This window comes from Maylandia zebra, linkage group LG14 (assembly GCF_041146795.1).
Source record: "Maylandia zebra isolate NMK-2024a linkage group LG14, Mzebra_GT3a, whole genome shotgun sequence".
NCBI lineage: Eukaryota > Metazoa > Chordata > Actinopteri > Cichliformes > Cichlidae > Maylandia > Maylandia zebra.
In genome coordinates this window covers 12,599,412-12,624,708 of record NC_135180.1, presented here as the reverse complement: position 1 = coordinate 12,624,708, position 25,297 = coordinate 12,599,412, and the positions used below count along the sequence as shown (strand labels likewise).

At 41.9% G+C, this 25,297-nt stretch overlaps 1 protein-coding gene across 1 annotated transcript; it reads right to left on the bottom strand.

Annotated features, from left to right (window-relative positions):
* Positions 1 to 8,631: 8,631 nt before the first annotated feature.
* Positions 8,632 to 24,780, bottom strand: ypel2b (yippee-like 2b). Its single transcript, XM_004561423.6, has 5 exons — positions 24,425 to 24,780; positions 17,229 to 17,460; positions 16,535 to 16,578; positions 16,065 to 16,173; positions 8,632 to 11,203 (listed from the first exon to the last, which is right to left on the bottom strand). The coding sequence occupies exons 2-5, from the start codon at positions 17,343 to 17,345 to the stop codon at positions 11,114 to 11,116; spliced, it is 360 nt and encodes a 119-aa protein (XP_004561480.1). The 5' UTR covers positions 17,346 to 17,460; positions 24,425 to 24,780; the 3' UTR covers positions 8,632 to 11,113.
* Positions 24,781 to 25,297: the final 517 nt, after the last annotated feature.

The window sequence follows — 25,297 nt, the reverse complement described above, 5'->3', positions numbered from 1 at the left end:
CATTTTAAACATATTTAAGGAATACGCAGTGCCTCTTCCACCAAGCAAAATACATTCACCGAAGAGCATTAAAAAGACACAAACTTAACTTAATCTTCTCAAAGTAGCTCATTAAATTAGACACTGTTTTGGGCGGAGGTCATTTCAGTCCTTATTTCAGTTCACCAGTTATATAAAATGAAACATTAAATCCAAATAAGTCTTGACCTACCCCTCACTTCTTTATATATTTGTTAGGAAAATAGAAAATATGTGCAGCGATTTATTGACACGTGCAAACAGACAGTGCATCAGTGATGTTGAGGCCAATCTATGATTCAAAATGATCTAATGTGTGTTCTCTTATTCAGGTATCAGTGTCACGCTGAAAAAACTAAATGCTGGATCAAACTCTGATGGTGCTTTTCTGCATTGTTAATTCCTTTAAGAGCTCCAGCACCACCGGGTGAAATGCAACCTCAAACCACGACAGAGCCTCCACTGTGTTTCACAGATGCCATTTACTGATGTACCTTTCTCCTGATCTCAACCAATCAATGACATTATAGTACCAAATCACCCCATGAGAGCACTTCGCTCTCGCACTGCAGGCCTACTTGTTGTTTCTAGAGTATTTAAAAGCAGAATGGGAGGGAGAGCCTTCAGTTTTCAGGCCCCTCTTCTGTGGAACCAGCTTCCAGTTTGGATTCGGGAGACAGACACTATCTCTACTTTCAAGATTAGGCTTAAAACTTTCCTTTTTGCTAAAGCACACAGTTAGGGCTGGATCAGGTGACCCTGAATCCTCCTTTAGTTATGCTGCAATAGACATAGGCTGCTGGGGATTCCCATAATGCATTGAGTTTTTCCTTTCCAGTCACCTTTCTCGCTCACTATGTATTAACCCTTTAAGACCTACCATAGAACCAAGTCCGCCAGAGCTTATATTATATTTTTACATGTTGTGGAGCCATTTTTGGGAGCATTTCAAGTTGCTATACATCAATACAACCATTACAGCCTAAATTTTAATAATATGCATGCATTAAGTGCATAGTAATTACATAAATTGCAAAAAAGTGCAATAAACTATAAAAAAAATTGAAAATCGTTTTTGTTTTTTTTACATATATTTCTAGTTAGAGAAATTTAAGAGGCTTATCCCTCAAAACTGTAAATACAAAAAAGTTGCACAAACTAGTTTCCCACCACAGGAAATTTATTTTGAGTGTCTTCATAGTTTTATTTTTGAAATACACCAATTTCTATACACTGCAGGAAAAACGAAAATAAATATTATACTGCAAATTTGCAAAAAAGCAGCATATGCATCAAAATAAACTATTTCCAGCAGTGCAATATGAGTCCTAAGCATCCCAGAAACTACACAGAAAGTCATAAAGTCAAACATAACTTTTAAAAACACCAGGCCTTGATGGCCTTGATGGGGAAAAAACTACATTTCCGCGAAAATGACGTCACTTCCGGTTTCGGGCAGGTCATGGCGGACATGCGATAGTTCGTGCTGATGGAGTAGGAAGTGTTATGAACAGCTGATCGGATCGGCAAAGCCTGTTTCTGGAATATTATGTTTTTGTTGCTGCAAGTGCTTTTTATGCAGTTTTTGCAAAACTATATGTGGAAGGAAACTGTGACCTAGGACAAGCTGATGGCATAAGATGTAAGTACAACTCCTCCGGTTTCATATGCAAAAGAAATTATTGCGCTAGCTCATGTGGTTGCAGTGCTACCAGGATTTAAAACTAGTTACGCAAAACGGAGCGTGCCCGCTCTGGCCGGTTTTAAAGGGTTAACAGACATCTCTGCATTGAATCATATCTGTTATTAACCTCTGTCTCTCTTCCACAGCATGTCTTTTATCCTGTCTTCCTTCTCTCACTCCAACCGGTCACAGCAGATGGCCCGGCCCCTCCCTGAGCCTGGTTCTGCTGGAGGTTTCTTCCTGTTAAAAGGGAGTTTTTCTTTCCCACTGTCGCCAAAGTGCTTGCTCATAGGGGGTCATATGATTGTTGGGTTTTTCTCTGTATGTATTATTGTAGTGCCTATCTTACAATATAAAGCGCCTTGAGGCGACTGTTGTTGTGATTTGGCGCTGTATTAATAAAACTGAATTGAATTGAAGAAAAAAGATTTCAAATTTGGATTCATCAGTTCATCAGACCAGCTGCCACTGATTTTCTGTCCAGTTCTTATGTAGTTCGGCCCACATCAGCCTTCTCTGTCTGATTCTCCTTCCTTAAGAACGGCCTGTTAGCACACTTCCTCAGATTGTTTAAGTATACACTGCACACTATGCTGAGGTATGCTGTATGTTTTCAGCTAATAGCGCTTTGGAAATTACCTTCTTGGTGCAAAAGTAAAATTGTATACCTGTCAAACTGTGGTATCTTTGCCATTTTTCATAGATTCAGGTAAAGAAATGGGAGCAAATGATGATGAAGCTGCTAGCAACACAGTGGAGTTAACCTTGTTTGTGGCTGAATGTTTCATCAGTCAGTGTTAAGTGGCTTAACAAGAACGTTTTTGAAAGACCTTCAGAAAACCTGGAGAAAAAAATATGTGTGTGATCCAGGATCACAGAAGGATATCACCTGAGTTTAACTGCTACAAAACAAGTGAGTGAGTGAGATCATCAAATAAGTCATGATTAGAAGAAGACTGTTATGTGTTGTCGGCGCCCCACTTTATCCAGACTTTAATCCATAAAGATTGCCCAGGTTTTACATGACCTCAGTGCAGTGCAGTGAAAGTTGTGGAAGATTTCTGAGACGAACTGCTCTTGTGTTGGAAAACTGTCTCAATGTTTTTGCTGTTTGCAGACCAAGACTGTCAGGTCCCTTAACAGCAAATGTCATCACTCAGACCAGCCTCACTGAAGGCCTTTTCATTGTTTCGTGCTCGCCTCCCTTGTTCCTCTCCAGCCTTGGCCTGTGTGTCTGATACAGATATGAGTGGGGAAGGAAAAAACCTTCCTTGCTCTGTTGGGGCCTGCGGGTACTTCTACCCAAGCAAACAAACAAGTAGGCGGCACTTTGCTTCCCTTGAAGGGGGGCAGCAATTTCCTCCAAAAAGAAGGAAAAACCACAGAAGGTGCTTTTAGATGCTGGTGCAAACAATCTGCTGTCGACACTTCATGTCTTCCTATTGATTACCAGCACCACAGAGCATTTTAGACATGAGACAGCATGATTTTATTTAGGGCAAGTGAACAAAAAGTTACACAGCACTGCACTTGTGAAGCTGTGGGTTGTTGAGTTTCATGCTACCACACTTGGAGGAGAAGGATTAATCATTTGTGTTGTCTGTGTGCCACAGCTGGAAAAGTAAATTAAAGCAATTAATCAGGGACAGGGGCATCATAACATGGCTTGGAGCTGCCATTTGTATTGTGTGTTCTCCCTCGGCTACACTTAAGTATCACAGCGGTGTGTGTGTGTTTGGGTGGGTTTGCTTATCTGTGCATGATGGATGATTTTCTGTGAGCCATTAGAGACTCGAGAGCATGGCAGCAAACTTGTGCCATAAAAAACCCATAAAAAAAGGAAAAATTTGTGGAAATAAGAGTGCGTTCAGAAAGTCAGTAAGACTTTAATGTCTCTGCAGTAAATGTGAACCTTAGCGTGTTTTAGGGCTTCTAAACCTCAACGATTAACACCTTGCATTGCTTTTTTAAATCCATGAAACCAAAGGATGAAAATAATAATTATTTATGATAAATAGGAATATTGCCCTTTCTTCAGCTCCATTTTGTTTCCTGGGATTTGTTCTGTTACTTTCATGGATTGGCTGCAGTGATCTGGAAATTGCACTGGTCTGTCAAGGTAAATAGAGTCTTGAGTGTAAAAGTAAAGCTTTTGTTTTACTGGTTGATCTACATCCTTCCCCTCACCTGTGGTCACGAGCTCTGGGTAGTAACTGAAAGAACAAGATCATAGATACAAGCGGCAAAACTTAGTTTTCACCTGGGGTGGCTGGGCTCCTGTTTGAAGACAGGTTGAGAAGGTCAGTCATTCAAGAGAGGCTCAGAGTAGAGCTGCTACTCCTCTATATTGACAAGAATGCCTCCTGGGCACCTCCTGGGTGAGGTGTTCTGGGCATGTCCTACCCGGAGGAGGCCCTAGGTTAGGTCCAGATGCATCGGACAGATTATATCTCTCAGCTGGCCTGGGAATGTCTTAGTGCCTTAGTGGAGGTGGTGACTTGGGAGACGGAGGTCTGGACTTCTCAACTTAAATTACTGCCCCTACAACCTGGCCCTAAGCAGAAATTAATGGATGGATGCACTTTCACCTTAATATTGAGTTCAGTGTGTGGTGTATCTGGTTTTGTACTTCAGTAATCCTTGTGGGAATCTATTTAAAGATTAATCAGTACACAGTATGTATGCAGACACAGCTGTGTAAGTCTACTGGACCACAGGTACCATAAAAACAAAAGGACCGCTGTGATGTCAGGATGAGAGTCCTCATTTGCCCTCCTCATAAAGTAGAGTGTGTGGGTGGTTGTTTGGCCAGAGCGGAGTTTTTGCAGCCTGGCAGATTGCATCTACTGTTACATATTCCGGCATCTATTGTTTCAGAAGCCTCCCTGGCAGGATATTAGATCATGGGGTAATAAAGAAAATACCAACACCGAGATATAATGTACATTTGTAAGTTTCCAGCAGTTTAAAATACCATAAACGTCTTTGTACCCAACATGACCCAGATGCGATCTCTCTCCCGTCACAACATATGTGAACATCTGTAAAATCTAGGCCACATGGGGTTACAAATCCCATTTTTTTCTGTGTGCATGTGTGTGTATGTGGGAGTCACATCATATGCTGTGTCCTGCTTTGCCCATTTTTCACATCCGATGTGCTCGTTGCACACGTATAGTCATCCAGACAGTCAGCCGCTGCCCTACTTTTGCATAGACATGAACACTGAGAGGCAGCCAGGTCAGTTTGAGAGACAGAAGAGGGGTGGGCACGGCAGACCCAGACAGTGCATGACACCAACTCCTCCACTGCTCCGGTTTAGGAAAGAGAGATGGAGTGAGACGGGGTTGCTAGGAGACCTGGCCCAATGCAAACACAGCACCATCTGCTGCAGTGAGATTTGGAGTGGGTTAGCCAAGTCAGGAGGTTCACTGGAAACGAGGCTACAGGGAGCAAGAGGGAGCGGGAAAGCGGGAGGAGAGCACGGGATCCAGGCTGATAATGGGAGGTGGAAAGGGAGAAAAGGAATGCGGGATATGAGTGGAGCGGACAACACGGAGGAAGTACTGGAAAGTACTATAAACATGACGAGGAGCTCGATTATTGCATGACTAACAGGTGTGACTCTTATACCAGCCCCTATAGTCATCCTCCTGCGCCTACACACAAACACACACACTTTCAAACGTAATCTCACAGAAAACATCAGGCGAACCATCAGCACGTATTTTCTGTATCAGAGTGATAAACACTCATAAAGGCGATGCCAAGCTGCTGTTTCGTTTTCTCGGTTCTCCAGTAGTAACAGATGATGCACTTGTTACCATGGGAACCATAAAATGTCATCACCAGCAGATATCACCGTTCAGTCGCAGCGGGCTCCGCGCCCACGTCCTCCGTCGAGTCACACAAACACACGCCTGATAATGAGTCATTTTTCTCACCGTTACCAACATTGGAGCCGCGTTTTAATTACACAAGAACAGTATCAGTGGGAAGAAACTGCACAACAGTCATTACAGTCCTGTAACTCTATGGTACAGCGTTGGCTCTAGGTGACTGGGGCCTTTTATGCCCACACAATAAATCCTCATTTATAATGCAAAGCTTTAAAAAGAAGGACCCTCTGTTTCTGTCACATGGCTCTATGGACACTGAAACAACTATCCACAAATGTATCTTTCTGTCACGTCACATGCAGATGAAGAAATTCACATTGTAAAGCTTTTAATCGACGTGTTTTCTAATAGAAAATGATCACAACTCAAATTTTTGTCCCTTTATTTTGGTACTGTCTGTGGTTTTCAAACTGCACTTAGAATAACAGTCACACTTTTCTTTTATCTCTTCTATTCAAATTAGGTTGACACTGTAACATGTAATGTGATTAAGTTCAGACTGTGCGCTTCATGTTTTATCTGCACAGAACATTTGCTTATATAATGCCAACACCAGGAAACTGGAAACAAATATTTCAATGTAAAACAGAGGAACAAAGACTGAAATAGGAATAATCTTGTTTCAGGGTTGGGGTTAGGATAGTTTTGTTTAAGAGATTATCTGCCATACACTTACTGGCCACTTTGTTAGCAAAATGTAGCATCACTGTTGGTGTTGTCAGGCTGTTCCGAGTTCCGAGTATTTCACGCAGTGAAATGTGACCTGATACGCTCCTCGACTCGAACTTTATATACAGTGAATGACTATATACAAAGAGGACATTACGTGCAGCAAGTGGGTGAGTTATATACATTATATAAAGATAAAAGTTGGTAGGGTCAGAATATAGTATGTCATATTAGAATATTGCTGACCATATCATCCCTTTATAACCAAAGTGTACCCATCTTCTGATGGCTGCTTCACACCTCGTCATAAAGCTCAAATCATCTCAAACTGGTTGCTTGAACATGACTGTACAGTTCTGTATCAGATTTTGTTAGACTTTTATTAAGTAACTATCTACTTTATTTTTATTAAAAACGTTTTAAGATTTTTTTAAATTAATATTTTCACTTATTTATTAACTGAGTCAATTGTCCACTTGGTCAAAACTGCCTGAATCCAAATTTTAAAAATGTGCATGACCACACAATATTACTTCACCCAATATAGCACATTGTGCAATGACTGGAGAGCAATATGAAAGGCAGGCAAAACCTGCACTCCTGCTAGCTAAGCTAGTTGCAGAGATACCTCTAACTTATTTGTTCACCATTTCTTCTCATTTTCTAGATTTTAAAAAAGTAACACATTGCAATTTAATGATTCAACAGCTTAAATATTAGTGTGTAATGCCACATATTTAAAACACAAGCTAAATGTTTGATATAGAGATAACCTGCAGCTAAAACCCAGACCTTAAAATGCTAACTTGCTTTAGCGCTATGAGGCGATCTTTGCAGACTCTTGACTCCAGTGGTATTTCCCAGATTTCCTGCTATTCCCTTTTCTTCAAATCACGTTTCTTACTTATATATTTGGTATATGTTTTAGGTAAGATATTTTAAAACTGTCAAACTTAATAATTATCAAATTAAATGATTGTCAAATTATTATAGCCAAATCTACAATCTTGCTTTTACAAACGCAATTCCGTGAAAACAAAATGCAATGATTTGCACATCTCAATCTATTCCAAATAAAGCAAACATCAAATGTTTTAACTGAAAAAGTGTATTTTTTTTTAAACATTAACACACCTTGAATTTGATGGCAGCAACATATTTTAAAAAGCGTGGGACAGGGACAACAAAAAGCTGGAAAAGTAAGTGGTACTTAAAAGAGACAGTTGCAGGACATGATTGGGTATAAAAAGAGCATTTTAGAGATTCACCAATCTGGAAAAAACTGTCTGCAAATTGTGGAACAATTTTAAAATAATGTTCCTCAACATAAAATTGTGAAAACTAAATCTCTTATCTACAGTATATAATGTCACAAAAAGATTCTGAGAATCTTCGGGTCCCAGGGCAGCACTGCATGCAAAACAGGCACGTTGCTGCTATGGAAATCCCTGCTTGGGCTCAGGAAAACTTCCAGAAATCATTACTGTGAGCACAGTTCACCGTGCCATTCACAAAGGCGGGTTAAAGCGCAAAGAAGACGCCACATGTGAGGATGATCCAAGGAACACTGCTGTCTTCTCTGGGCCAAAGCTAATTTAAAATAAACTGAGGCAAAGTGGAAAGCTGTTTTCCTAACATTCTTTTAGGAAAACATGGACACCACATCCTCTGGACTAAAGAGGATAGGGACAACACAGCTTGTTATCAGTGCTCAGTTTGAAAGCCTGCATCTCTGATGGTATAGAGGTACATATGGAATTGGTAGCTTGCATAGCTGGAAAAACACCATCAATGCTTAAAGGTATATACAGGTTTTAGAGTAACATATGCTCCCATCCAGACATCATTTTAGTGAAGGCCTTACATATTTCAACAAGACAATGCTAAACTGCATCTATTACAACAGCATGGCTTCACAGTACATGAAATGAAAAATATGACAAAGAAGACCCAGGACTGTTGAGCATCTAGAATCCTATATCATCAATGTCCAGCAGCTGAACTCCTCAGTTCCAAGACTGTTGCTAAAAGAAGAGTGGTTGCTACGTAGTGGTAAAAAAGGCCTTTTTCCAACTTATTAGAGACGTGTTGCTGCCATCAAATTGAAAGCGAGCTTGCTTTTTTCCTAAAATGGTACATTTTCTCACTTCAAACCTAGATTTTCTATGTTAGATTGTGAATAAAACATGGGTTTACGAGAGCAATGTGTTCTGTTTCTACAGCATCCCAAACTTTTTAGAATCGGGCTTGTACGTATGTGCTATCCTCAAGGTTATCTCACATTTGTCCGAACACTTCAAACTCAGTTGCTGGAGTGGGCGAGGTAGCGCGAGAAGACAAAAACACAACGACCCTTACAGATACCGTGATGCATTTTATTAGATGAAGATCCAATGATATATAGTCAACATCAGCATCCTCCTTTAAAAAAGACATTAAAATTGAAACATTTTCAGTAAAAAAAGTAGTATCGTACAGCCAATGTGGGGTACCAGAGAGAAAGCATGACATGACCTAAATCATATTCATTCATCATCGTAAGGATCATAGATAAAACACAATACATTAACACTGTTTACAATCTGTAACACAGAGGCTGACATGAATGATGAATACAGTAAATAGAATATATTCATATATTAAGATCTGTTTACAAAATCAAAGTAATGCATGTATGTATATTATATATATCACAGAGAAAGGATATCCACAACCTTGGCTTTCAGCTATATGCACACCCCTTGTTATGCAACACTTTGCCCAAGCAAAATGAAATCTTTTGTTTGGTCAATTTATTGTTAACGGGTGGGTTCTTTGGTAGTGCTGGGTTTTTAACGCTGCAGCCTCAGACTGAGCGGTGAGAGTTACCGACGAGAGTTAACCGTTAAGGTTTGGTTGTAACTGAAAAGGACTCTTCACCTACGGGGAAACTTCTAGAGCAATGTTCGCAGGAAACTGTGTCTGTGACAAAACAGAGCAACTCATTTTTACTTTTCTAAACCAGGATCACATTTAATCTGCGATACATCTCACAGCTCAAACGGACTGAGATGAAGCTGACTAGGTGTCAAGTTATAGCACAAGGTTTAATTGGAACTTTAATATGCACAAAATGCTGTTTTTCACCAAAAAATAAAAAACAAACATCATGAGGATCTCTAGCACAAAACTAGTCAGAAAACTTTATACCGTGCATGCATTAACAGTGCATTTGCATGGGATGGAGGCAGCTGTAATGGATTTTCTCATTTGAAAACAATACATTTCCATCGGAGAATAACACACCTAGCTCGTTTTGTAGGATGCTGGCCTTAGCAAAGAAAAGTTAGCATCAATGAACCTGAGCAACGCTTTCCAGTAAGGTTACCTCGCACTGTGATTAATCCAAGACCCTTAGTGGATGAGGAGTATTTAGTAAGCTAGGTAGATCATGTGTCGGCGCATTTAGGAAAAAAAGTGAATCTCATACATTGCTTCAAAATGTTACCCATTAGTTTCTCCTTTTTTAAACAAGGGACAGTTAGTTAACGATCAGGGTAACAGCAGTTAAACAGCAGTCATCCCAGACTGAAAGAGAGCCTTTGAGCGATGACTGAAAATCTGCAGTCATGTATAACTCGGTTAAAAGTATATTTTCATGTTCTCTTGACACATGAAACCAGTTGCTCTCTAACCACTGGCTGGTTGGCTTCTTCAAATGTGTTTGCATCTGACTGATCGCCTCATCACCTTTGCTCTTCCTCTAAGCAGCAGAAAGATGCTCACAGTGTTTGCAAATCTTTTAGGAACTCTGGCCAAAGGTGCTGACCTGAGACGTGCCTACGTTTTGCAATTCAGTCTGGTCCTATAACAAAGGTGGTCTCAGCGATGGGTCCGCGGACACCAGACGAGCTTGGGGGAACGATCAGCAGATCGCTTTACACGACTTTGGTGTATTGAAGGATGAATAAAACCCGGGAGAGCTGCTTTGCTGCTGTGAGGGCAAATTCCTATGAGGTTTTGGAACAAGCTGGTGGCTGTCCATCTCTATCTCTCTTCCACATTCGGCTCACCCTGATCGTCCTGAGCTGCATCACTGGCATGACATGGAGTGGATCCCAGCCAGAAACCATCAGAGCCTCAACATAAATGGATCAGGACCCTTCCCTCTCCCACTATTTGGAGTGAGAGGCCCAGTGGGTAGCAATCTCTACCCCCTCATCCCCAACTCAGCGCCCCATGTGCTAGGGCCTCCGTGCCAAGCCTTAGCGCCAGGCCTCATCAATGGCCCAGCTGGCATGGCCCCGATCAGCTGGATTTGCTATAATCATATTAGGTCATCTCTTTTACGTCGGGGACGGAGTGGACGTTCGTCAGCTCCTCATTCAAGGCCATCGAACGCCTGAAGGCTGGGCCACCCGGTCTCGTTCTGGCTAAATTTCCCGTTAACAAATGGTTTTAAAGTCATTATTAGACAAGGTACAATACTTCACACAGTGGAGACGTCTCCTAGCAGGTATAGAGGGAGTGCGGCTGTCTTTTTTAAAGGCTCAGAAAAAGAAATTAGACATCTTGCCTCGTATACTGTTGCTGGCCAGTCACCTAGTCCTGCTAGCTGCGTACAAGCCTGCCTAGTCCGTCTCTCTGTCAAACTGGGATGTCTGGGACTTTGACGCGTGTGTTTTTGTGTGTGTACATCGAGAGGTGTGATAGGGAGGGATGGGTAGTAAGTTACAAAGGTTAATGGTAAATCAGCCAAACCAAAGTCACACACTCACCCACCACACACGACCCCGCTCCCACCCTCTACCCAGTCCCTCCCCTCCTCCTCCTCCGCTGCGGTTGTCACCCGGCTGCTCGCCCCTCAGTCCCAGCCGTTGTCCTTGATCATGTGGGCCAGCTCGATGATGAATTTGCCCTCTTTATACTTTTGACTGCTCTCAAAAGCATGTTCCTGGAGGGAGTGGCAGAGGACAAAAGACAAGAGAGGCTGCGTTTATTTCAAATGTAACAGCATGTATATGGAGATTAGGCTAATGCAGTCTTTTCAGTTCTGTGCAAAAATCCTGGCCTGTCTCTGCTCCTGGCTCCGGGGAAGCTGGTTATATAACAATCAGTCACTAAACACTGCAGAGGAGCCTGCAGATCCAAAACCCTGACCAGACTGCACTGTCATGCCTTACATTGGCAGGACTGAGTCTCTAAGCAGTAGAGACACCAAATGAACACAGGCTGCAGCCAATGCAGGGCAAACTCTGCAAGCTAAAGCTTGCTTTTCCTCGCTTGGGTGTGTGATCCAAAATTCCTCAGGAAAATATGAATGGATTTAGAAAAAGTACCAGAGTACAAGTCTTAGCTACATAGATTATTAGTGGCTTGCAGTGTTGGTAAGCTAAGTAAACACACAAACGTGTATGTAACTGTGCAGCTCATTCTTCCTCTGCCATTATCCAGTTCACTGACTCTTTGCTGACTGATCCTTTTATCATTCAAAAAGGAAGTCTGCATGCTTTGGGCTAGCTTACTGAAATGCTGGGAACTCGGCCAAAAAGAGTCCAGAAATGGCAAAAAGATTTGAGCCAGATAAATGCTTAAGGTCTCAGCCAATGGCTATTGTGGTACAGTGGGTTATCTACCACTGTCCAGTCCGCATGCCAAAGTATCCTTGGGCAACATACTGAATAGAAATGCTGCATGAATGTGTGACTGAGAGATTGAATGGGTCAATGACATTTGTAGTAGAAAGACTGTCTGAGTGCTCTCCAGAGTAGAAAGGCAGTATGTAAGCCTAAATTTTCAAACTGGCAATGGCCAATTGGGGAAGTTGGGGAAAAATTAGCATTCCCTGACTGGTTACATGAGGTTGATGTCTGTTGCTATGGAAACACTTGCTAGATTGGTCGCTAGTCTAGCTAATGAGTGATCAGCCACTCCCTTGACAAGTGGTTGAGGGAGGCTTGGATAGACACTGCAAACACTCTCCAAGTGACAGTGAAACTGTGAAAGAGAACGTCCATCTTCAACTGGCAAAGAAGCTGAACGTTCTCTGTTTCCAGTTCAGATTGCACTTTGCATTTCACTACCACTCCGTGGCAAGTTAGCAATGTTTGCAGACAAATCGGCATCTTCCATGCAAACGACAGGCGGCCAAAGCAAGAAGAGGATTTCTGATACAGCCCCCTTTTTTTCGAACAAGTTCACCAAGCAACAGCAACCAAACTCCAGCGACCACTCAGCAATCGGTTTGCCAACCAGTCATCAACCAGTGGGGATCTATGACCTAGATCTTGGCTAATTTCTCTATTGGATAAGCTACCAGTTTGTAAGTACATACTAATGGCATTTGCATCATTCTCAACTGTACACTGAAACAGCTTCTTCCCTTGGACAATTCCGACTGTCACCAAACACTATCCACCCACACCCCACCTCACCAATCTGAGCCATGGGCTGAGTATCCTTCATCATTCAGGCCCATAACATACACACTCTAGTCAGACCAAGCCATTTGCACTACTCCCAAGCCCTTTGTTCTCCATTGTGTGCCTTTTCTAGTGTGTGCTTCTGTCTTAATGTCTAAAATGACATTTATTATAGTCTTTTATTTTACTTCATTTGCTTAAAATTAGTGAGGCCATTGCAAACATGTTGACGTCACTGAAGGCATGTCTCAATCAGCCATTGATGAAATCCTTTTAGCACAGCTCTTATTTTGAAAAGTATGGAAAGCTGTTTTTATCCATCTGATGTTCCAAAGAAAGAGTTGATTATTGTTAAACGTGTCACAAAACAGTAATATTCTGCTTTCTGTGCAGGACATTCACTCACTGTGAGACCCTCTGAGTTGTGTCACGGTGTAGGCCGATACAAATGTTCTTTTACGATCGCCTGTACCTTGTTTTGTCTTTGGCTATTTTGGTTCAGACCTGCAGAGGCATGCTATCAGATTTCTCGGTGTAGAAGTGCAGTAGGTCAAGCCTCTCAATAGAACTTTGAACACTGCAGAAAATCTACACTGCTGCCGGCAAAGGATATTAATGGAAGCTCTCCTTTAAGCCCCATCTAGTGCCTGCACGCTTTTGCATACATGTGACCTCTGTTTTCTCTGCCTTGTGAGGTCCTGACAGGAATAGAAACTACTGAGAGATGGAGCTACTTCTGTAGCTGGTATACCAGGTGTTTAACATGTGCCATAAGGAGGGTACTTTTTTAGGCGGAGAGGTTAAAGAATAAGGTCTAAGGTTATAGAGGTAGTCGTGAATGTTAAAGTTAGAGGTTAAGCAAAGAGTTCTGGTCAATGGACCTTTCTCAGAAAAAGGATACTGCGTGCACATGTTTGGTTGAACTCTTCAGGGATGTAGCCACATGCCCTATAATGTAAACTCTCACTTCCAGGGTTCACCATGGACAAATGCACATGCTCTGTTGACATACGAAGACTGCTAACGTGTGGATCCTGTTTAGGTTCTCACTGACATGTGACCTAAAAAACTGCCTGTCCTAAAAACATACCGCACATGTATTTTGACATACAATATCACTGCTTTACAGACGCTTCAACTCTACATGTGTTTTAAACTCAAAAACGGTTCCAATCAAATCTGAGTCTATTTTAAACTAGATAAAAGATTCCTAAAGAAACTACTTTTCCATGTAAAGCTTCTGTTTGATTAACAAAGGGGAAAAGTCTTCTGTTGAACCATCAACAACCCAGACTTCTATTAAAGTCCTATACTCCGAACCTTCAAGGGGCAATGCTTTTGCTTCTTTTTATGACGTGAACATTAACTGCACAGTGTAGTGGTTACAGAATAATGACATCTTCAGTGTTTAGGCCTGTTGCCTCCAATTCTTGATGTCATTATGTAAGACCGTTAGCCACTGAGGAAAATAAAGGCTCGATTGTGCAACCAAAACAAAAAGAAGAGAACTTTGTGTTTGTGTTTCCTAGCAGAGCTATTGGTAGATTTTCCAGGTAGCTGGATGCTGGAACAGCCGGAGTAAATGTGGAAACTCTATTGAGGATAAGAAGGAAAAAAAACTCTGGAAAGTTCAAAAGTGACGTTCAGCTGTTTTGGTTTTTTTGGTACCCAAGTCACATTTATTTAAAGATACAGTCAGTTAAGTTTTTGAGCTTATTTAATAGATTAAAAAAATGTTGGAATAATAACTATAAATCAATCGGTGAGTAAATAAAGAAACTGATGCATTCACATAGACACGGAAATAATCCAATAAAAGCACACAGAAGTGCATGCTGGATTGTATGACCATTGTTGTACCACCATCTTGAATACAGTGTCTACAGTGGCCTAATCCTGTTTTATGTATGTGGCTTTTAATTTATAGATCACAAATAGCTCCTTCAAACTATTTATGTCCATTTCACATTTGTATTTGCACGCTTTCATCATCTCCTTCTCATTATTTTTTCTCCTCCCTCATTTCCACATCATCCTCATCTCGTGAACTGAAGTCAGGGTTTTAATACACGAAAGCCTGCATTAAGATGCTTACTTATTCCCAACATTGACACAATTACTTATCGTCAGGAGATTAGACATTCAAACCTCCCATCTCCGGACAGCTGACAATGAGCCAAGCTAGCTAAACAACAACAGCTGGTTATAATTTAACATTATCCCAGCTCATGTTAAGCTCAGATGCCCTAAAAATGACACCTGAACTCAGGTAAAGTTTGATTACATTCTTTAAATAGAGTTTATTAAAGTCAAACAATGTTAGCTCCTCTGCAAAGAAAGTTTCACTAATGCTGGCTAACAGCAGTTAAGAGAAGCTAATAGGGGCTAACAGAGGCTAACATGAGCTAAAGACGGCAAAAACAGCAGCCTTACAGACAGAAGGGTTCAGGATATCAGCCAATAACTCAACTCGGTATCACTGTCGTTGGTCAGAAGTAGTCAAAGTTTTACAGCCTATTAAAGAGTAAACAGAGGTAAACTTCTGGCATATTGAGAACTGAGGCAAAAAGTGACAGCCTATACTCACTACATACAGTATGAATGGTGGCTAAACTAGGTTTCCCCACAGTGGCCACCATAGCTAGGATTATGCACTTGAATTGGGAAGTCTTCTAGACTTATTAACTGCTCGAATGGTTTTAAATTCCAGATCACATTTTACTATACAATCATACAGCATTTAAACTACCTCACATCCGTGGCCAATTTAGAATCAGTAATTACCACAACATTCATGCCTTTGGACTGTGGTAGGAAATTGGGAGTAAATCAATGCAGGCTACGGGAGAAAATGCAAACTTCATACAGAAAGAACTCACAAACGTAGAGGTCTGAACCAGGAGAGCAGTGCTAACCATCGCACCAACCAAGTCCACAGTCTCTCTTTTTATAGCAAAATCTAAAACCTTCCACCTGTTTGTTTTCTGTTTTTCCTGAGTTTGTTTTTCTATTGCGAAACATCAGACACACACAACCTGGCATTATATCCACATTATGTAACAGAGTGTGTCCATTTATCGGTGTAATGCAAGGCTGTTTTATAACAAAAATTGAATGCAATCTTATTCATTCAATATGCTGCCTGGTAGTTTAATTGACTGCATGATAATTTATTGTACTTTTAGTCCTTATATCAATGTGTCAATATGTTTCCCTCAGATCTGTAGTAAAATCAGATTAGAAAGAGGTATAAAATACAGAAAGAACCAAATTATACCCCAGTAATTAACTGGAGTCTAAATATAATTAGGGTACAAATAAAATAAGAGTACGCTATAATAACAAACTCTCAGCTTGTCGCCCCTAAACTTGGATGTGGTTTGTGGTACTTACGTATTTCCAGCCAAGGGTCGTTTTGCAGTTCTCACAGTAGATATCTGCTACAGCGTGCAGGCCCGTGAGCAGAACTCTCTCCTCTGCAGGGCCACACCCAACATTTACCCTGAGAGAAAGAGACAAAGCAAAGACAAAGAGAAAATATTTTAAAAAAGAAGTGTGAAAGATGTTGTGCATAATGTGCACAGAGGGTGTTGCACAGAGGGTGCACTGGCAGGCCACCAGGCTTTGCAGCAGCATCATTTTCACACTCAATTCAGCCAGTAATAACACCGCTCTGAGGCACAAACTGGCACTATCTACACTGGGGCCTTAAAAAACAAAAACAAACACACCCCAATATTAACCTGGCACATCATCTGCTTCCTGTTCAAGTCCAGCATGCAGGTTTCCTGCGACGCCTTGTGCCTACAGGTAGACTGAAATGCAACAAGAGCACTGGCTTTTATTCCTAAATCAATACTCACACTGAGTTGAACAGGTAGGCTCTGCCCTGGCTGCCCTGGAACGACTGCAGAGGCAAGATGAGACAAAAATGAGAAGACTGAGAAAAATCCACTAGTCCATACAGTGCAATAACTCTGTAAGATTATATAAGCATGCTATTATACTGCAATAGTGCTCGTATGTCATGGAAGAGCTTATATTAAAGCCTGTGTGGTCTGTTTATTACTGATAACATCGTGGTTGACTGCTGTTTTAATAGGCCTACCTTTACCTGGCTTTTATTTACATTAAGGCCAAAGCTCGCACTGACGCGCCAAATTAAACATATTTAATTCAGCCAGCTGTGTTACGACAGGCAGAAGGCCTTAGTACACAGGTGAGCATGTTTCCGTAATCACACATGGAAAAAGTGATAACACATTCATAATCCAATTCACTAACCAGCTTATAACCTAATCCATAACCTAATCCGCCCACAGGCAATAGTGAGGTGGTGGCTGACACAAGCGTACAGGTGTTCAGCCTGCTGTTTATTTTCATCCTTTCTTCCTGTTTTATGCTTTTTCAGTACTTGTCCTTTTAAGTGCTGTTAAACAATCGTCTTTATTTCTGTGTAACTGAAGTAAAACAGTAAATAATCTGAATCTACCTGCAATAATTAGCTGCCTGAATGGCAGCACAGGGCGCAATCACGCCACTGTTGCCGTTGGATACCTTTGAGATGAGCTCGTCGTGGTTGGCTAGGTGAGCTCGGCAGTGGATGCAGCTGTAGGTCCGGTGGCAGCTCGGCAGGTACGCCTGGAAGGTCTTGGAGCGCGTCATCCTGACCATGGGCGGGGTTGGCGGGCGGTGCAAGAAGGGACTGCCAGCCCAGGTCGGCTCACAGGGGAAGCACCGCAACACACAGGTGAGGGCCGTGGTGGGCGGTGGGTCGGGAGGTGAACACCTGAGCGCAGAGAGGTGATAAAAGTGCAACTACTGATGACATGCGACTGTAACAGCTGCCTCCTCAATCCCAACCTACAGGTGCATAAGTGCTGATGGGAATAAAGTGATCACTGCTCTGCGGGTTGAGAGAATTCTCCAGCTGGGTCGCATCTGTGAAACTCATAAAACCTGAAAAAGCTATGGTGGGACAAGACAGTGTGCATTATTAATGACCTGAGGAACCCTTAGTGGTCGTTTGAGCCACCAAAGCAGGGACAAAGACTCATTTTGGTAAATATTTGATAACGTGTTACTGTAAGCCATTTATTACCTTGTTTGAAGGCAGTTTTCGGATGAAGCTTGGCTTTTCTACTACAGGACTTTTTAGGAAAACATCTGCTGACTGGTGAAATCAGATATGTTACTGCTTAATGACCTGTCTGAATTAAAAAATGCTTATAGAAGAGGCACACGGCTGTCCAATATGTACCAACGGGCCTGCAGGACAGTGACTGACCATGATACAAGCACACAGTAAACACTAGTATCCATACTGAGTATAATGAATATTTATAATTATATATTTCACTGCCCCAGCCTGTGTCCCTGCCTCTGCAAAATTATTTATAGTCCCCATCTGATTTTAGCATTGCATCGTGAAACAGTCCACAGCACAAACAACAATCATATCAGAGGATGACTTTCACGTTCAGCGTTCACAATCCCATCACAGCAGACATGACAATGCCCGGTGCAGGATGATCCCCAAAACTACTTTTCACTAAAAAAAGAGAAACAAAAAGGGGCTGATTCAGAAAACTCACTAACAATGTTAGAAATACTCCTACTGCCTGATTGCTGACAGAAGAATTACCCACAAAAGATGAAAAGCAGCTGTGGACCAGGGCTGCTGACTTTGCCAGTAATGCAGCAGCTGCTGATAGAGAGGAGCAGCCACACGCCTTAGTGAAAAAGATCCACCCCAACCTGACCGTCATTCACTGCATCAATCACAAGGCTGAACTTGAAGTCCACGAAGGTGCAAAAAGTGTTACAGGGCTGAGCCCCTTTCACACATTTATCGACTCTCAGACTGAAAGTCTGGTGTTAAGCTCAATAAATAAAGACAGTCGCCTCATTCTCAGCACGAGTGTGGGTAAAAGAGGGGCCACGAGCTGCAGATGATGCAAAAATGCCTTAATCGAAGCAGAATGTTTATTTATTATTTGTTTAAACTGACAGTATTTTGTGCTGTTCAGCTTATTTCAGATTAAATAGTGATGTTAAGTGCAAATGGGATTTAATTCTGTTACACTGTTTGTATTATTAGGTTTGAATGTGTCACCTGTGTCTGGAGAGGGATGCATAGACTGAGACTACTGCGCATACTAATTTAATTTTAAAAATACGTTATAATATACTCAATATGCATACTTGAGTGTACTTGTCATCACTCGCAGCCTGGACCCAATTCAGGGGCCACAACCTTTGAAGGACTCGAGGCTCCTGCTGCCTAGCAACGTAAAGCAAAACGTCTGTCCAAGACTAGAGACATCTTGGACAGAAGTGGTGGAGAGAGGAGAAAATGCTTGTCTTACTATTATATTTGATACATTTGGCTTTTTGAGACTTCAGACTAAAAAACCCAACATAAGTTGCAACATTTATTTTTTGAGCAATAAAATGAAAAGAAATGACCAGATATAGCAAATATTATACAAATTAAAACACATATATGCAAATTAATATTGAATTTGCATACAAGAATTCAGTAAACACTCTATTTTCAAAAATATTGGAATTTTCTAGTAATTATTTAATGGTTCGAACTATATTTTCATGTCTATTTAAGCTTAATTTATAACAGTATGTTTGCACTGAAGCACCGCAGCAATTTCCTAATGTTGTAAACCCGCTCAACATTTGGCAATAAAACCCTTTCTGATTCTGATTCTGATAAAGAACCATTTTGTTTTGTTGTTATAGGAGAAAATTAAGCTGTTTCATTGTTACATGATGTACCTGAGGCTGAGAGAAGTTTAAACTCAGGCTCTGTGAGGCTGCTTTTACAGCAGTGCTAAATGCTAATTTCAGATGACTAACATCCGAATGTTTAGAAGTGCTAGGTTATTTCTGCTGTAAAACCCGTCTCAGATTTCAGGACTGCCTCGTGCTTTTCCTGTTTTCGATTGCAGGTCAGATGTCTGAAGATATCATCGAACAACAAATGTACAACATATATATCTTACAGGTATTCAGTACTAGTCATTAATAAAGCCACTTCTTCCCCACAGTTAACATGCAGTCAAAGCCTGACTCCAGCTTTGCCAGTGCCCACAGGCAGCAGCAGTCCTTGCTCGCTCTCTGAGGCTGCAGAGATAATCTGCTTAGCCAAGCACAACTGTGAGGACTGCGCTCTGCTCGCTCCATGATATCCAAATGGATCGAGGCCTTAAAATACTTCTGCTGGTGTGCCCTGGTGACTGAGAAGATTAGAGAGCTGACCCAGGAACCCATCCCAGGGGCTGAGGGGCAGAGAGGACAGGAGTGTGTTTAGACTAACTGTACAGGAAGAGCTCAATAGTTAGAGGCCTACCTTTTGATGCAGTAATAATCTTTGAGGTTTTATTGCTTAATGCAACGTTAATTGTGATTTCAGCACTGCAGCTCTGCTGCAAAACAAACCCTATCAATCCCAAAAGCAATCTTGTTTTATTCCCCTGTGCTGCTTAACACCTCCATAACAATATGCAACTTTCACAGTCTCCCCTTTAACTACTAACCTTTCTATGGGTTATTGAACGCAATCCTTTTTTTTAGTTGTTCACCTTTACAATCTGTCTCTATGTCTCCACGCTTTCCTGTCTGTCTTTACCCAATCATCTGGAAAAACGAATAAAATAGTGATTGGGAACAGGAGGCCTCTGTGAACTGAGGACACACAAAATAACGAGCTGAGAGTGAGAGAGGCGCCTCTTTACGTTGCTGCTCTGCAATATGATTGTTTTTAGTGTCAGCGCGAGGCTGATAAAGGCTCGAGTGCTGATGGGAAGGACTGGGAGGGGGATATAAATAAATAAGGCAATGAGATGTGCCCTTGTTTTCTCTCCTCTGACACGATGCCAGCAGCGTGGGATTGGGGCACAAAGACACATTCAGTACAGTTGTCAGAGCTGACCCCTGACACACACACATACAGACTGATGTTTTACCCAAAGCACGTTTCATCCTCTCACAAAGTTTATGCATCATCCAGTCCTCCAACACTTGTTCAAAACGTTAAGTCCTGATGTACAGAATCAACAAATGGACACAGGTACAGATTATCCAACTGGAATGACTGCTGCACCCACAAACTCACGTTTGTTTGTTTGCTTTTACCATTTTCAAACCAAATTACAGACCAAATAATCAATCAATTAAGAAATTTTTCACAAAGCTGCCAGATTACAGCTGAGTAATTAGTCTCACGTAGGAGTGTAAGCTTCAACCTTGGGCTTCAAATTTAATTCCATTAAATTTAAGCTTCTGCTTTTAAGCCTCTGCAGCAGCATTTGTTGCAAATCACTCAGTCTGAAAGGACCAGCTGAATGCATGAAGTGAAAATATGATACATGGATCAGGTGCCAGAAAAAGGCTCTGTGGGATGCTGTTCCAGCTATTGTTGACGTATAGCACGCTATGATATTAAAGTGCCCTTGTGGGCTGATTTTCAGGGGCAGGATTATACAGGCAATGCTATGCATCTACTCATAGGCCATATTTAATCCACGTGGAGGTCTCTTTGTGTATAATCTCTCTGATGAAAGATCACTTAATGTCAGCCTTAACTGTGTACAAGTCCATGTCAGTGGCTTTAGATTGAAATCAGTGCAGTGACAGGAGGGGAATGTGCCAAGGCTGGAGTATTTGTAAAGCCTTCAGAAAATTACACCCACATTGTCTGGTTGAAGCTCACCAAATGTGAGATTTAGTTAGTTTCATTAGTTAAATAACCAACTTTTTTTTTTTTTTTTTACAATAGACAAAACAAGACTCTAGAGTCTACTACTGCTAGAGCCCAAACAGTACTTGCCTTTTTTTAGGGGGGGTTGAGATGCCTAGTTGGCAAGCCCCTGACAACCTCTGGCTGCTAGAGAAAAATATTTATTTCCCAACTGGTATTTCCCACATTGATGGTGCAGGCTCTGCACCAAAACCATCCCTGGGATTAACCTGGTTGCTAGCAGATTGCTACAGTTGCTGACTTGTCTGCAACCACTTGGCAAATAATGTTTGCGAAAGCTGAAGCGTGACACAAACTGGAAACGGACTGTTTGACTTCAAAGCTTCTGAAATGTGTTGGTAGCAGCAGTAAGATTTTTTTGTCGCACTTTTCAGTCTTATTACGACTCAGCAAGTAGCTGAAGGCTGTTTGGAGACAAGCTGTTGTTTTTCATGCTAACTTAGGTGACCACAATCTGCTAGTGAGTCCCTGCGTGAGTCATGACTGGTTCAGAATTCGCGGTCGTTCTCATGTATGTTTTATCCAAACTGTGAAGCAATTTGTGCACTTTAAAAATGTGCTAAACAAAAAAACATATTATTATTAAAGACTAATTAATCATCTTTAAAAGACCAATAAACTGGAAATCTAATGAGCAGAAGAACTGAAATGATCCTAACCTCTATCAGATGTAGGAATTTGATGATTACAGTTTGGTAAAATTATAGAGACACAAGAGGGGTTATAGAAGGCTTGGTTCGATTTTTTGTTTTCCTTTAATAAGTGAACCACAAGGCTGGAAACAAATTAAGCTGATATTGTCCTTTAACAGTGTCAGTGGCAGATGTTTGTGGTTTTGTGCTTACTAAATTAAATCTAGAGTATGGTGAAGGCTTTAGAACAGCTAAGATATTTTCTTATGGAGGAATGATGAATAATAAAAACATACAGAATACGTACAAAATAACCACACAGGAATACATCAAAGAGTGAAAGCAGGCACAAGCTGGAGAACCAAATTAAACAGATGAAAAAAAAGACGTAGTGAAGCTGTTCGAGGGGTTGAGAGTGACGGTGTTTGACATTTTCAAACAGCTTCCCAAAACAGAACAACACTCATGCTGGTGGGTGGACATGCTTGTAAGTCATTTTTGCAAAAGCAGCATTGTCTGCGGGATGCTGACGTTCAGAGAAACTGCTGACGCAAAATGTTTGCACTAATAAAACCTCTCTGGCAGGAAAAAAAACCAAAACAAAACAAATTGCATAAATGATCAGATGACTGGAAGAGCTGATCGCAGCCATCCAGACAGGCTCCGGTGGCGTAAATGTCAGAAAGAAAACCCAAGTTTATCTACTCCTTCATCTGACTCTATGCCTCTCTGATCCGCCACGGGTCGTTCGAGGTCACCGAGTTGTCCATTCTGGTCATTTCTGGGTGTCATCACAAAAGGCTACGTGCAGCGAGTCTCACCAGCCAAAAGGGCCCTTGTATCCAAACAAAAAAAACAACCTTTGTTATGTAACACACTGATGCTGCTGCTGCTGTCTTTGACAGTGATCGCGCAGGAGAAAACCAGAGGGGGGGGGGGGGAGCGATGCCAGGTGAAAATGACTTGGACAGAGGGTTGAAGGGAAGGGTGAAGAAAAAAGGGAAGAGGTGGTGTTGGATGATTCGCTGCTGCCCACGAGCTGCACCGTCACGATTTCTGTACTTTGTGTACTTTCATCTTGCTCTCCATTCACTGTTACACAGAGGCCACACAGCTTACAGCAGCATGACATCACTGACTACTCCCACCATCTCATTAAACCACATTGATGGAAGTGATGCTCCTGCTTCTCAGACTCTTACACATATGCATGCAGCTGCTCTCCTGCCCCTCTTTGGCTTGGTTTCATGTGCTTGATGTGTAGATGTTATTTCTAAAGCTCTTCCTGTAAGTCAAACCTGGCCAATTGCAGGCATAACACAATGTGCACAACTTTCGTCCGGGCAGGATCATCTTTCAAGGCCTGCAACTCTGACCCTCCTCTTCGATCCCTGGGTATCGAGCCCCCACAGAATCATTAGGGATGTGCGTGCGCACGCTGCAATGAAAATAGATCGCAAACAGTGGAAAACAAGGCTGTGCCTCGATATGGGGTTCCCGATCTTCATCTCCTCCGTATGAACTCTCGCGGACGTTATTTACTAGATTTCTGGGATTAACATGAGGCACCCCCCACCTGCAGGTGAGGCTCAGTCATGTGTGTCTCATCACCTGAGGTAACACCTAAGTAAAAACATGAGGGTTTACAGTGTGGATGTGTGTATGAATCAGGTCACAGGCAGTGGCGCACTTTATCTGGGGCATAACTTCAGCCACCACACAGAGCACAGATGGCGGGGATGCCTCGGCTCAGCAAGACTCTCTCACTCACTCACACACACACAAACACACACACACACACACGCGCGCGCGCGCACACACACACACACACACATACACACCGCCTTTAAAGCTTTAAAATCCGCAGTGACTTTAGCAGGTGATTGTCGTCAGCATGTGATCACGTGAGCGTACATTACACGATAACCCGCATCGATCACTGCTGACGTGCACCGCTACGGCCGGGGGCGCGCGCACGGGGATGATGGCGCAGACGTGCAGCAGTGCCACAACAAAAACAGCATGTGTCCTAATAATAAATAAAATACTAGATACTGTAGTAGATACTGTAACCACAGAGAGCAACTCTTCAGCATCCCGTCCGCAAAGCAAACAGGAAGAACAAACCTGCAACAGTTACCTAATGCACGTAAACAACGCAAGACATCAAACTTTTCTTTTATATTGTCATTTTACAGCACGTGGGTCTGCAGTTAAAAGTTGACTTGGTTAAAGGCGTTGAGCATAAATAGGTCGATGCTTGAAATGGGTTAAGAGAGCAGTGTGAAAACCATAAGTAACAAATGCACCGGAGATGAAAAATAACGCAGACGAAATCATCTTACCTTTGAAAGGAAGAAAATGCGGGTCTCCTCCACGTAGCCTAGAAAATGTGGCACGTCCTCGTTTTTCCTCGTGGCAGTGCCAATCCTAAAACCTCTTTCGCATTCCTTCCCAGGCAAATTTCCTCTCCTCTCTGGCCCTGGCAAGTCCTGCAGAGACGCAATGTTTTGACGCGCAACGATGCCCAGCAGAGTTTAGAAAGCCACAGAGAGCAGTGGAACTTCCAGCCGGAGCGAGAGCATTCCCTCCTATCTACTTCCGTGTTCGCAGTAAACCGTTTTGATTTTACAGACTGAATTTATAAATGACGGGGATTCTTTAAATATATAGTTTTGTTTATATTTACTGTTATGTGCTTTAACAAAAGCGTTTTATAAGCCGCAACATGGAAAACTAGCTAAAAGGTATGCCGCATTTAGGGGAAAAACCTCCAACAGCATCCTTTCTTTTCTAAACACATTCACGGTTACTGTAAAACTTAGATGTTCTACTTATTTGCAGTGCAATTAGTAACATCCAAATTGCAAAACTGGAAAACACAAACTCTGAAAAAACGGGAATCATCTTGAGTTGATACTCTTGGTCCCAAATCACACTTGTCCTTAAGGCTTGATGAATAAATGACAGGCTTATCGGCCAATCAGTGAACAGATGAAGCATAGCAACACCGTGTTGATTGGTCAAGAGTAGAAACGATGAACCAATGATCTTTCCGGATTCTAACGGGGTTTTTTTTTCTAAATGAATTCTCTAGAAAGCAGTTCAGCTACCTGCAAATATTGTTTAATGAAGCTGCCTCGAGCAGGACAACACAGCGAAGGCATCACCTGTTCTTGTGAAAAAGTAGGAAATTATTATTTCAACATGTCCGGCAT

Coding starts and splice junctions, on each gene's coding strand:
- ypel2b (XM_004561423.6), bottom strand. CDS start 17,345: ATGGTCAGGATGACGCGCTCCAAGACCTTCCAGGCGTACCTGCCGAGC. Junction 16,579..17,228: donor ACGACGAGCTCATCTCAAAG/GTATCCAACGGC, acceptor TTGCCTCTGCAG/TCGTTCCAGGGCAGCCAGGG. Junction 11,204..16,064: donor CGACCCTTGGCTGGAAATAC/GTAAGTACCACA, acceptor CACTCCCTCCAG/GAACATGCTTTTGAGAGCAG.